Below are 14,663 nucleotides of genomic sequence, written 5' to 3' on the forward strand. Positions count from 1 at the left end.
AACAACAGGCAGATGTGAAGAATAGCACACTTTGGGAGTTCAATGAGCATTCTTGGAGTTATTAGGTCGTAGCCAGGCGATTTTCTTGGGTTCAGTTGCTCTTTGATAACCTTTGCTAGTTCACATGGTCGGAATTCAAAGGGTTCTTGAGGATCTAGATTGGCTGCTATTAAAGGAGGGAGAATAAATGTGTTGGTAGAGGGATTTGGTCGGAATACATTTTGTAAATGGTCAGCGAAAGCACAGGCTCTTTCTTCATCACTTCGAAACCAGGTGCCAGAGGGACTTCGTAGTGGCATAATTGGCGCTATTGGAGTCTTTAGGTTTCTGTGAGCTCTCCAAAGAGGGTACTTAGTGCTGGTGGGAGAGAGTTGCTCGATATATGAACGTTGGCTGTTTTTTTCCTCTTGTTTGAGAGCATTGGTAAGCCTGCGTGTGGCTATCTTAAGCATGTGCTTTGTAATTGGTGATCTATTAGACTGCCAATCCCTTCGTAGGCGTCGTTTATCTAATACCAGCCGCTCGATTTCGCGATTAGTTTTGATGTAGTTTGGTTTTGCATACGTCACTGGCGGGGTTGAAGCCTTTGCAGCCGAAACTAAAATGTTTTCAAGAGTTTCCGTTGACTTGTCTATATCCTCCTTTGTAGATAATGCCGTCGTTAGTTCTATGTGTGAACAGACATACTTTTGATACCTTGGCCAGTTTGTTCTAAAATTTGTGAGTCTATACGGTTGGTCGACGATGTGTGGGCGAGTTAGCATATTTAGAAAAACAGGTGAGTGATCTGATGATAAATCTGCTAGTGCTTCGGCGGTGACCATGTTGCGGGGGACATGTTTAGTAATTGCAAAATCGATCAGGTCTGGGATTTTTCTTGGGTCTGCTGGCCAGTATGTAGGCTTACCCGGGGATACATAGTCTAGCTTGTTTTCTGGCTTCGTAAGCGCATTGTACAATTGCTTACCCTTTGGCGTCACAAGTCGAGATCCCCAATGGGTGTGCTTGGCGTTATAGTCACCCGCTGCGATGAACCTGTCACCTAGTGTGTTAAAGAATTCCATGAATTGATCCTCAGAGATTGGAAAGCGCGGTGGGCAGTAGACTGCGGCTAGAGTCGTTGAACCATTGTTGAGTTGTAAGGCTATGGACGTAGATTGTAAGTAGTTTTTGTCAAAATTGTTTAAGTGGTGGTGTTTTATGCGATTTCTGATGAGTATTCCAGTGCCTCCATGAGCTTTACCATCTGGATGATTTGTACCATAGAACAAGTATCCTGGTATATGAAAATTGTTTTTATTTGTGAGGTGCGTTTCTGATAGTAGCATTACGTCGATGTTTTTTTCGTAAATGAACTGTGTGAGCTCTTGTGTATGCCGTGAAACGCCATTTGCGTTCCACAGAGATATCCGTAGGGAAGCCATTATGGGGATTTTGAAGATACAAGAAGTTGAATCAGGATATTTTGGTTTTTCATGAGCTCTTGCAAAGTATTTTGCATGAACGTCATAAAGTCTTTCATGCTTTGCTGTAGGGATAGCATCATAGCTTCGATGCCACTTTGTTGTGTTTGTTGGATGTTTGTCGGTGTATGTTCGGAATGAGCAGTTCTTGTCGGTGGGGCGGGCACTTCTAGTCCGGATTTTAGGGCGCTAGCGAAAGAAATTGTTGGAGTAGTGCTTGGGACAGTTAGGGGTGGTTGAAAAATCGGTTGCGGAGAGTAGAAATTGACTTTGTTGTATGTATGTGCTGTGGCAATACGTTTGTTTAGGCGGCTCTTCAATTCTTTGTACACCACACAGCCTCTGTAGTTTGCAGTATGTTTTTCCCCGCAGTTACTGCATTTCTTCACAGACTTATCGTCCTTGTTTTTGGGGCAGTTTGCGGTAGTATGAGGTTCGCTACAGACAACACATACGGACTTAAGGGTGCAGTATGCCTTGGTGTGGCCGTATTCTTGGCAATTAGTACATTGAACTGGATTGATACGTTTGTGCGGCTCCTCCACGGTGATCCTCCGATGTAGCAAGTACTGTAAATTGTATATTGGGTGCCCTTCGTTTTTCTTTAGTGCCTGGAGCTCTGGTTCGAGTTCTATTTTGAATAGTGGCTGCGGAACTTTGTCTTTGTTTAAAATATTAATAGCTGTCTTTGCAGAAAAGTTTTTGGCCTTCAGAGCCTCAATTATCTCAGCTGGTGTCACTGTTGCTTCAATGCCCAACTTTTAATTTTAACATAAAAATACACATACACATAACTTTTTAATTGGTATGTGTAGTAGTTTTTACCAGCATCATTTAGGTATTTAGTCACTATACGGTGGTCTGCTTCTGTTTGGATCTGTAGTTTTATTTCATGAATATTTCCTTTTTTAAGTGGGATAATGTGGAATTTGCTGTCACCAATCAAAGCAACGAGTTTATTTACAAGTGCATTTGTACTTTGTTCTCGTATGAAAATTGGTGGAGGCCTGGTCTTTTTTGGTTCCCCTACCGTTTTTTCGTTGGGTTGTTCGGTCGCAGAATCAGCCAAGATAGCATATCGGTTTGAATTATTTACTGCAGAGTTTTCATTGCCGTTGTTGGTTCGATTGATTTTGGGTTGATTACCTGCCTTATTGTTTTGAGGGCTGAGCTTTCTCTTGATTTGGATGTAGCGATCCATGCCAGTCTGCACAGTCGAAATCGACTTCTGCTTTTGTTTTGATTCTTCTTTACGTGCATTATTGTTGTTGCAAACGGTCAGTGCTGCTGAATTATTTACAGCTGGCACAGCGATAATTAGTTGGGCCGCTGACGAAGTTGATGTTGTGGTAGCAGTGGCAGTTGCCAGTGAGGTCACTGCACTCGTTATTGCAGTGTTACAGTTACCCGGGACGGTCGTTTGGCGCTGCGAGAGGAGCGGGGTAGGAGAGGCGGTCTCTTCGCTCCACGACTTGTGAGCCGAAGCAGGCAGAGAGGGAGAGCAAGAACGCGGTCTGGCATCTTGTATCCAAAAGTCTTTCAGTGGAAGCAGCATCCTCCCATAATAGCTGGGTTTCACCTAAGACCCTAGAATAACAAGATGCGTAACGCCATACGATTTTTTGGCACACGATTTTTTGGCCGTGGCTCTAGAGGTGGCTCCAGGCTCTCTCGAATTTTTGTTAGAGAGCGAGAGAGCGAAGAGCGCTACAGCGAACTTTTCAACGCACAAAGTGACATCTGTATGTGTGCACACGTATTCACATGCATTGTAAATTTGACAAAATATGCCCTTCACCTCAGAAGTTCTTAGACTTTAAATCTATATTATTTTTGATCAATTGGCACCATGCGATAAATTCTTTTTTTGCATTGCCTTAACGGTATTATTATTTGAAAATAGATTAGAAATAGCCAAATCTATGTACATATTATCACAAAAATAAATTTCAAAAATGACTTTATATAAGAATATTTGTCGTTAAAGTATTCATCTTGCGCTTTAAAATTATAATAGTCAGGGCGCGAATTTTTAAAATTTTTTTTATTTTATCATATTGCTAGGAAATTGGCAAAAACTACCCTAATATGTACCATGTAAATTCGTTTCTTCGATCAGAATTGATTTCGGCCCGAAAATCGTCTTCTAGCACAACACGCACACTTATACGCGTTCTCGTCTCTTGTTTTTACTCACACAAGCAAGCAAATTATATTTTTAGATTTCTTACGCTCTCAGCGGGAGTGAGCGGAAAGAGAGTAATTTTGGGCGTCACCAAAAAAGTGGCTGCATAGTGCCAAACCAATGTATGGCCGTTACGCATCTTGTTATTCTAGTGTCTTTGGTTTCACGATCTACTTTTTGGAGAAGACAATAAATGAGAATACACTCGTATATTTCCACAGGGTGCCCATGTTGTGAAGCAGAACGCAGATTAATTTGGTCGGACAGTTCACGCACCTTTACAGAAGATGAACCCTCTACCTTTGGTATGTTCATGATCGCCGAAATGTGAGACTCGAAATAAGGGCAGCCGGGTAATTTACATCAGTAACCTCTAAAGCACCAACGGCATCCAAAGCGGGAGCTCTTAGGAAAGACTTGAGGTGTTGAAGCTTCTCCATGTCAGCCAGTATTGGGTTTTATCGATGACAGTGGAAAACATCAACATAAAATTTGTGTATTCTGTATAAATTCCACTAAAGGTTGGTAGCTTGAGGTAAGCTTGACTCGGTCGTCGAAATAGAGAACCACTCAGTTCCTGGATCTTGACGCATAGTTGCACATGCAATCTCTTTGCGTCTACTGAGTTCCGTTCTTATCACATACTGGTCACGAAATTCGCTTCCCATTTGACTGAGATCCAGTTCCTCCAGGGAATCGTGAGCCAAGTTAAAAGAGGCCTCTGTCTGGTTTATTAAATCCAGCTTTAAATGCAGGCCATCATCATTCAGGCAAGTAACCTATTCGGTAGTTAATCCTGCACCAATTTATTTAACGTCGACATATATGGAATTTTTCTTGCGCTTTAAAAATGTTATCCTGTCAGCAGGCAAACTGACTGTGTCGTTGTTTGACGTTTTAATTTATTTTGATCATTATATTTTAATAAATATTTTAATTTTAATAATTAACAAAATGCTCGCACAATGGAGAACAGTTTTACACGCACTGTATTTGCACCGGCAACCAAACTGCTTACTCACAATAGCAATGGTGTGTGTGTGTTTATGCACAAAGTCAATTCTTTTTGCACAGCCAAACACGAATTTGCCGGTAGGCAAAGAAGAAACCGAAAACGAAAAAAACAAAAAGTAGCTAGGCCACTTATGTACACACAATAATGCACCGAAATCACAGAATGTTTAGGCAATGAACTTTTTCATTGACTTTGAAAAATGGTGTGGCAATTTATAAATAACTTATAAACACAGTTAATATTAAAAAAAAGTTTTAGTTTTCAGTTTTCAGTTTTATTTCAATACATTTTTCCACACAGGGCTGTAGGGTATAACACAGGCGGCAGTGCCCTTACCGAACCGATTAAGAGTTAAAGTGCATCACAGCAGTACCGGTGCGACCAACACTTAATTTGTAACTGAACTGCTATGCAGAAGGCAAATGAGCAAGTTTCACATAATAAAGATTAAAACAGCTGTGCTCGCTCTCTTTTGAGAGAGAGGAACATAGCATAAAGGGATTGCAAAATCTATTGCTGCACAGAGCAATGTATAAAAGCGATTAATAAAATAACTCAAATTTATGATGAGCTGCTGCTGGCTGCGTAACCCAACAATAACTAATGAACTATTCTCGACCATATATGTTCTGGTTATTTTTGATACTATTCAGTGAAAGATTTAGAAACTAAGATTAAAACAAGAGAAAATTCTAAAGTCGAGTTCCCCGACTATCAGACACCCGTTACTCAGCTAGTGTGAATGCGATCGCGAACTTTTATAATTTTTCTGAGATATCGAAAGATATTAAGGAATAAAATGAGAAAATAATTAAGAATTGTTGTAAAAATTTTTCAAAAGTGTGGTCGTGACCGGTTTTGCGGCTTTAGGACGTTAGCGTAGACATGGCAAAATTTTTGGCAAATCGATAGAAATTTACAGGACTAATAAAGTAATGAAAAAATATCGAGAAATAGTTTAAAAACGTGGGCGTGGAATTTTTTGGCAGTTTTCGGGCGTAAAAGTGGGGGTGGAAAAAATTTTTGTGCAAATCGATAGAAATTTACAAGCCTAATTAAATTATGAAAAAAAAAATCGAAAAGTTTTTAAAATATGTGTGTTTTAGGGCGTTAGGTTGGGCGTTGCAAATCGACAGACAATTACAAGACTAATATAAATGTAAAAATAGTCTATGAGTAACGGGTATAATTAATATTTGTTTCGACATATTTGCCTTTTTCTCGCTCCTCAACATAGATATAGTAGCATATGTACCATGTTTTGTCTCCGTTCCTACACTTGTAATTTTATTTATTTTTCTTAATAAATTACCGTGGATTCGTTTTTGGAGCAGTCGGTGGTCCTAAATTTATATTGATCAGCAAATGTACCTTTGTGTGTGATTTAACTTCTACTTTGTCGCTAATCAGTGCCACAAGAAGTGACCAATCCGCCAGTCAGACATTGCTTTATAATTAAATCGTTTCAACTTGGTAGCCGCTACTAGAAGCTACTAGACAAGACCATTAAAGGGTAACTGAAGCCCCAGGTTTTGTGTATTGAATAAAGACAGTGTGAAGCCAGCTAAATAAAAGGTGTGACCGCTACGAGTGAAAAAAAAGAAAATAAAAATAACAACAACAACAACAACAACATCAACAACAACAACAACAAAGAACAATGGAACAACCACAACAACAACAAGTGCCAATAGTCTCCGAGAATCATCTGAGTATCCCAGATCAGTGCAGCTAACACATACAGTTTGTCAAGAAACTGTTTACACACTGTAAAATAAGTTGACTTTTTGACTTTAAAGCTAAAAATAAAGGGTTTTTTGCTTAATTAAACGCAATTTTTTTATAAAATATTATTAAACAATATTTTACTTATAAATCAAAAAACAAATTAAAAATATTAAATATACAAGAAAATAAACAACAAATTCCAAGTTTACACACTTTTGAGACTGTCAAGAAACTCTTTACACAAAACACTAAATCGAAGTTTAATCCTAAATTTTTTAATTATTTTATTAAAATTTTAAAAGTTTTGGTATGTAGTATGTTCCCCATTGGCTTTAGCTACAAGTTGAAGCCTTTTTTTCATGGATTGGACAAGTTTTTGCAGGTCATATTCAAACGGGATCTTTTCACACTCTTCGACTATTACAGTCATAAGCTGTTGTTGTGTTTTAGGTCCCTTTTTGCCACCTTCTTCTTTAAGTAGGTCCACAAATTTTCAATGGGGTTCAGATCAGGACTCTGAGGGGGCGTATCGATCACTTTACCACAGTTATTAAGGCGCCAGGTGCGTACATTGCACTCTTTATGTTTCTGATCATGTCCTGGTAAAACTTAAAATTTGGCTTGTTGTTGCTAACCAGACTAATTTTTTCTACACTGGCCTTCAAATTTGTTTTCTAACATTTCTAGATATTGCACGGCATTTATTGTGCTCTCAATTAAGGCTAGTTTTCCCACTCCACGGCTGGTGATACAGCCCCACACCATCAGTGACATTTTTCCAAATTTTATCGTTGGAATGATATTTTGTTTTTCTAGCGCACTCAACGGTTTGCGCCATACTCTGCTTGGCCCGTCGTTATAAAAGAGCATCATTTTTGTTTCGTCACCAAATATGACGTCATCCCAGTACTCTTCCGCATGATCTATCATGCTCACAGCGAATAAATGACGCTTTTCAATATTGGCATCTGACAGCAAAGGGTTTTTCCTTGCAACTCTTGAAGAGTACCTATGGCGTAGGATGACTTGGAGCACAGTTTCGTGTGACACAGCTAGGTGACATTCTTGCCTGATATCCAGAGCAAGTGATCTGACCGAGATTCGGGGGTTCGCAATCACTATTCGCATAATAAAGCGGTCTACACGCTTTTTAATTTTAATTTTCCGCCCACCACCACTCTTAGGTTCAAGCCTGCCCTCTTTTTCCGAGCCTTTTAAAACATTGTAGACGGTCTTACGGGATACAGGAAACATTTATACTAATTCTGGAAAAGATTTTCCCAACTGGTGGTTATAGTTTATTAATTGGGTAACTTTAAAAGTTAATCTCTTTCCAGGCATTTTATTAAATTTAATAATTCGCTTTAAGCACGTTTGATCAGCAAAATTTCACAAGCAAAGTCAACAAAATTTCAATAGAAGCGTTGTAAAAAGCAATGCAAAGCCAAAAATAACGGAAAAATCGAGTTCGTTCTAAGAAAAAGAACAAAACAAAGTAGGAAAACAAAATGTGTAAAGAGTTTCTTGACAGTCTCAAAAGTGTGTAAACTTGGAATTTGTTGTTTATTTTCTTGTATATTTAATATTTTTAATTTGTTTTTTGATTTATAAGTAAAATAAATATTGTTTAATTATATTTTATAAAAAAATTGCGTTTAATTAAGCAAAAAACCCTTTATTTTTAGCTTTAAAGTCAAAAATTCAACTTATTTCACAGTGTGTAAACAGTTTCTTGACAAACTGTAGCCGGAATTTAAGGTAGCCCTAATCGCTGAGCTCAAGACCCAAAAACCGTTTGAAAAATTTTTAAGACGACTATATAACACACAATTCAATGGATCAGTTCGTAAGTTCATAACAAATGAGCTAGCCTTAGAAAATATTGAACTAAATAATCATATATATATAAACTCAACGAACAATACAGTAATAAAATTAATTTTAAAAAACTCGCAGACAGACTCTACATGCAATTAGCTAGATTTGACATAACAACAGTTAGTAAATTAAAGCAAATTGTCCAGCAAGAGGGTTGTTATGACAATACATGGTCCGATCGCCCAAAATCTCAAAACACTCAAAATACCCTAAATAAAAATCACCACAGTGATACTCCTCCGCCATCAGACTCCGTTCCGACTGGCCGACTGCGCGGCCTCGTCCGGACCGCGCGACTTGCGCTGGTATTCTCCTCGACTATCCCCGCGTATGTACGGCTCCTCGGGTGTTGTGACTGACTGACTTGAGCTGCACTTGCGCCGTTCCTTTATAGGCCGCGGGGAACCCGTTATTTCCCATTTTGCGCATGGCTCGCTCGGATACAAGGTCCACCAGTTGTACAGTTAGTTCACCTCTTTGTGCATGCACCGTTACCGCTCGACCTCTGAGCCTTTGGCCAGCTCAAGTCCGTGGTCCAGAGCGGTACCGTTATTTCACGGTGCGTCTTCTATGTGGGACTTTGGACATGGAAGTCCGCACCGATACCGTTCGACTTTATGACCTTGGCCAGATCAAGTGGCAGTCTTAGCCCAGTTGACTCCGTCGTTCAGCAGTCGTTCAAACACCTGCACCTTCCTTGGCGTCTCAGCCTAGTATACCCTGTCGTTTAGCGTCTTGACGTGGTATCTTGATCCTTCACCTAAGCCTCTCCGAACTCCTCTCGTCAACCTGCGCCTTCTTGATCTTGGCCAGGTAGTCTCAGTCTAGTAGACCCTGTCCTTTGGCGTCTCGACCAAGCACCTCAATCCTTGCGCCCTTCTCCAGCTTCCATCTGCTGCTGCCGTCTGCTCCTCTCCACCAGCTCGGTATTTTAACTTCCTTCCGTTCTGAAATTCACCATCGCTCTTGCCTGGTAACTCCGCCGAACTCACCATGATCTTGGTATCGATATCTGCGAGCGGCGTTGCCACTATCGATATTCCTAGCCGCATGTTGAAATTCTGTGCGTATCCAGTATTTTTTTTTGTCCCTATCGATCACACTATCGATCGACTGTCATTATCGCGGTCCCCCCTCCCCATTGTTCTTTTACAGCCGTTTCGGTGTAGCAGCTCAATGAAAGGTAGGTGTTGCGGTTTCTGCGTGCCTCTCCCCGCGTCACCCCCTCGCGCGTATCTATGTCCGCCGATTGGTGTTTTTATTCGGCCTTTAGGAGCCTCACCTCCCCGCATCGTGCACCTTGAGGCAATAGCGCTGCACGCCAGCTGAGCCCAGTGCACCTTACGCTTCCGCGCGGAGCGGCCACTCCTCCACCGGAATCTCCCTCCACCTCTGGTCGTCCAGCGACGCCTGCCTGCGGGGGCACAGTCGTGGCGGTTGCCGCGCCTCCCCATCGGGCACGAAGTCTGCCGCAACAGCTTTGGCGGCGCCTCACCTGGTGCGGGCCAATCCCACTCCCCTTCTCCAGGTTCTCTTCTCCCGGGCTCTCCTCCTCCGTCCTATCCTCGTATGGGCGGATCGCGCGACTCGAGGCCCACCAGCTGCCAGCCGATCGCTCCTACCTGCTCCCACAGGTGCTCATGGCCCAACCTCTTCCTCCTGCAGATGAGCCAACCGCTCCTGATATGCGGCCTGGGAGGAACCTTGGAAAGTTGACTGTTCTAATCTGCGTATCTTCCCTGTCCCGCGGTGTGTGTATGTGTGAGTGACTTGAATACCTTGTATCGTCTTCCCCCCTTCTTCACCAAACGGTTTCTGCTACCGTTTAGCACTCGAAGTCCCCTAGCGCGCGCGCTTCCCGTCGCTTAAAGTCGCTGATGTGAGCCGAGTTCACTTTCCTGGTTGCATTGTGCTCTAAGATGCAGATAACCGGTGATGTGAAATTTTTTATTGTGAACGGCCAATCAAACCTAGGCGCCAACTTTGCCGCGCAGCTTTCAACTGCCTTCGATAGTGGGTGCTCTTTGGCCTTCTTTGGAGATTATAGTGTCGCGCCTGATCTTGCGCCGTCCTTTTCATGTTTCTCCACACCAGCTCGAAGATTTCCTTCAGATTCTCCGTGTTCTCCGCAGACGTCTGTGTACACGTGCCCGTCCCGGTCGTCTGCTTAGCGAATAACGCGTTCGGCAGCCTTGGCTCCCTCCTGTGTGATGAATGCCGGCGAGTATCCAGTGGTCTCCGCCACACTTGTGTTTACCGCCAGCTGCAGCTCCAGCCAGTTCTCGTCCATGGCCTCTGTTCGGCACCTGTGAACTGCGCGATCATTGTTTTGACGGTCCTGTTGGCTCTTTCCGTGGGGTTCTCTTGCGGGGTATAAGAGCCGTGAGCTGATATCGCACCCACAGCTCCTCCAGAAACCTCCTGAACGCCCGCTTGTGAACTGCACACCGTTGTCCGTTATCAGCACCTTGGACACCCCGTATATTGCCACAATCCACTCTCGAACAGCGTTTCGTAGTTCCCCTTCGGATCGGGTTGATTTCGGTTCATTTTGGGAACCTGTTCACCAGGACCAACAGCATCGAATTCCCGTGTTTTGACCGCAGCAAGGTGCCAACGAAATCTGCGCACACGGTTGCCAATGGTTCTTCTGGCACCTGGGTTAGCATCTTTCCAGCTGCCTGTAGTTGGTTGGGCTTGAAATTTATACAGCTCTCGCAGTTCCGCACGTACTTCCTTACGTCTCGGTGGATTCCCGGCTTCGACCCTCGTCTTTCGACTTCCTAGGTGTCCTGACATCGGAATGTTGTGGTTTTCTGCCCGGTCTGCCATGACACTGCATCCCCGTTCCCTGCCCAGTGAAAAGGGTGTCGGTACAACTGGCCGTCTTCCTCCAAATAGTCCGGAATTTTTTGTGGCTCCAGCATCATCTTTCTTCGCATATCCTCCGTACAACTGCTTCCCTGCTGCTCACCCGTTTGATCCTTCGCACTCACTCTGCGGCTCGTCTCCTGCAGAGGTTGCCTTGAGCGACGCCTTGCCTTCTTTGTCCTCTGTGTCCTTGACAACGGAGCACGTGCCGGATCGACATGGGTCTTATGGGTCTGCAATTGACAAGTCTCGATCTCGCCCCATACGAAGATCCGCCAGATTTCCGGGCCCTCACACCAGGTTATTTCCTTAGCGCAGTTCCGTTGCTTTGCAGTACTTAATAATAAGTGCTGCTTGAACTGCCTCAGCACTCAGGAGGAGACTGCCGCAGTCAAGAGGGATGTAAGAAGTGTGGAGGGAACCACCACACTCTACTGCATGTGAAGTATGTGAAGTGAGGAACTTCGCATGCCGTTGTGCAGCATCGATCGGTCTGCGTTCCGGCTGCCCACCATCCTGCTGGGAGACGACGAGGTTTGCTCGGTGACTATTTGGTCCCGAACAAACCGTTTCTAACTATATCGACTGAGGCAGCAGCTACCACGGACTACCGACCCAATATTATTTGGCATTATCCGCCCTCTCCACTTCATTTAGTTTGCTTATTCTGAAGCTCGGAAGACTCCCGGCATTCTGGGTCCTTCAACGTTGAGCATGATTCTTGCCAGTGCTGTAGCTATCATTGCCGCTTTCGGATGACGTACACTGCGTGATCCTGAGGATGCGTGAGGAGAGCCTACGGTCTATTAGGACTCCCATATACTTCAGCGTTACTGCTGAGGGGATCTCTAAGCCCTTGACTCCGACCCGCATGCTCTCAACTGTCTGTTTGCTGCGCAACAGGACAAATTCAGTCTTATGAGCAGCAATTTCTATTACGAATTTCTCGAGCCATTCGATGATATCCCTGATCATAACATTTTTGTTGTCCTCGAGCTCAGGTATTGTTTTGGGAACGGCTGTTACCTCAATGCAGATCAGGGCTTGCTGGTGCTCAGTATACTTGTTATTTCTTGGACTGCCTTCTGTTACATACCATAGCACGCGGAACCTGAAGTAGTTGCCAATTACTACTACGGGTGTGCCCATGTTGCCCATTGCGCTGAGGATGTTGAAAGGATTCTTAACATCAAGCGTGATGATGGCACAGTAATCCTTACTGCCGCCTAACCATCGGCCACCGTCGAGTGCGTTCTTGGCTACGTTAGTTACCGGTGTGAGTGCTTCAAGCGTGCATTAGCCCTTCCGGAAGCCATGAAGCCATATGTATAAAAATTTGCCTCAATGAATTGTAATTTTTCGGTAAGATCACATGGCATCTGGTTGCAATAATCCCTAATTGTGTCTAATTGATTTCTCAACCTCTTAGAAAATTATGATGATTAGGGATGAAGATTCTAGGTTAAATTTATGTTCCAGTTGCCAAGTTAACTGAAAAAGATCGCCTTGACATTAGTTTCTATATTTATTAACGGTTGCTAGATTTTGCTTTCAGCTATCAGCTTGGATGTCATTCCTATACAATAAAATCGTGGTGAACAATAAATGAAACAATACCTAGAATTCCGGTTTGCCTAACAGTTATTGGTTATTCTAATGCAAGTGATATGACAATTTCATTTTCTTGTTATGGATCGTTCTGCGTAATCGTTTTATACTTTCTTCGCATTTCGCATTCGCAGCCCCTGATGGACCACTGCTTTTAAAATGGGTACTTCAGGCACAGGCTAAGCCAAGATGTCCATCAGACCATTATATTACAGTTTGTAATGGAATCATAATTTAGCGCTGACTTACCTACAATCAGACAGTGAAACCAGTTTTTTCTTTGCTGTCACATACTTTGTCACAAATCTTATACACCCGTGTAAAAAAATTTAAATATAAGCTAGGCGGTACACATAAGAAGTTATTACCTGCTTATTTTCGTCCGTACAATTTATCGTCTTATCATGGGAATCACAAGAACCGTATGATTTTGATAGTGCTGTTTCACCTCCACAATTCTTAGTATCCGTGTTTGCTAGTACCCAAAGGGGAATTTCTGCAAAACTCGTTAATGTAAATGTCACACATGCAATAAAAATAATTGTTATTATAGAAAATACTGCTTTCACGTGCCCACCCAATCGTCGTCCTGAAATCATATATTTAGTAGGAACAAGAATAATCTCAATTGTATTCATCTTACCGATTTCTGTTTCATCCCAGTTCACGCCTCCCATTGAATAACCAAAAAAACCTCCTAGTCCCGCCATTATGGTGAACGTGGATAGGCCTCTTGCTTGATCTTCTGGTAAACAAACGTCTAACAGATAAGCTCTGGCAGGACTTTGACAAGCATCAGCATCAAAGTCGAGGAGTACAGTTCCCAATACGGTAAAAAATATTCCCCAAGAATGGGAAGACTGTGATGGCGAATTGTAAATAGAAGTGATATTTTTTAAATTGTTTATTTCTGAAAACATATCTAGCGACTGTAAATTATCATCTCCTAGCCAATATCCCAAGGCTTCGCCGTTAGGTACCAAAAGAAGACCTTGGGAGAAAAAAAAGTTAGGAAACAATTAGAATTAGTATTGTATATCGATAAAAGTAGCCCGGGCGGTCCAAAGTCTTGCGACAAGATCTAGTGGTGCTAAACTGCCTTTTATCAAACGAATTTTCTAGGCTTCAGTCCTAAAAAATTTTAATTTGTCCCAAAAATATGGCCATATGACCAAGTGAACATAAAATCGTAATACAATTAACTCTTTTTATTCCTAAAAGAGTATAATCGGTGGTCGACACACAATAGTCAAACATACGGTCAATAAAAGTGTAAAAATAAAAAGAAAAAAAGTCAAAGAAAGAAAAAAAGATCATCATCAACCATGGCAACCGAGCAATTCAAACTGTAATCGGAATCCCATCTGAATTAAGCCTTAAGCCAAATTAGGCAAATACCAACCTTCAGCGGTAATACCCAAGAACTCAGTGCCCTTATCCGAAGGATCGAGTTAATCCTTCAACTCAACCCATCAACCGACACCAGACAAAGACAGTTATTCTTCAGCAATTGAGATGCAACTTGCAGGAGATGCCTAACAAATATCTCAGTTATCCGGGGCAATAACCTGGCCAACTCTAATGAACGCGCTCATCAGCGAATATAAAACCCAAACACCATGCGAAACGACAGAGAGAAAGTGCTAGTGCCAAAATGGACAGGATGCGAAATTTTTCTTCAACCAGCCTCGGAATCAGAAAGCGATTCAGAGGAAGAGGAAACCCATTCTTAAAAATCACAATGAATAATATTACTCTCAAATGCTTAGTAGACACTGGATCAATTAATGTTATGAAACAAAATTTCTTTAATTTCCCAATCAAACCTTCTAAAGTAAAAGTCCACACTTTAAATAGCATTATAACATTAAACCAAAGCGTTTCATTGCAGTCAAGCAAACTTTGTCCCATTAAA

At 42.3% G+C, this 14,663-nt stretch overlaps 1 protein-coding gene across 1 annotated transcript in view; it reads right to left on the reverse strand.

The window, feature by feature from the left end:
• The window catches only part of lovit (loss of visual transmission), a 434,041-nt gene that overhangs the window by 171,105 nt on the left and 248,273 nt on the right, over window positions 1-14,663 (reverse strand). The window contains exons 4-5 of the mRNA NM_001316486.1: window positions 13,392-13,739; window positions 13,117-13,337 (exon numbers count right to left, since the gene is read on the reverse strand). Coding sequence (NP_001303415.1) covers window positions 13,117-13,337; window positions 13,392-13,739 — 569 coding nt within the window. The remainder of the gene's footprint in view (window positions 1-13,116; window positions 13,338-13,391; window positions 13,740-14,663) is intronic.

Source organism: Drosophila melanogaster, chromosome 3L (assembly GCF_000001215.4).
Source record: "Drosophila melanogaster chromosome 3L".
Taxonomy (NCBI): Eukaryota; Metazoa; Arthropoda; class Insecta; order Diptera; family Drosophilidae; genus Drosophila; species Drosophila melanogaster.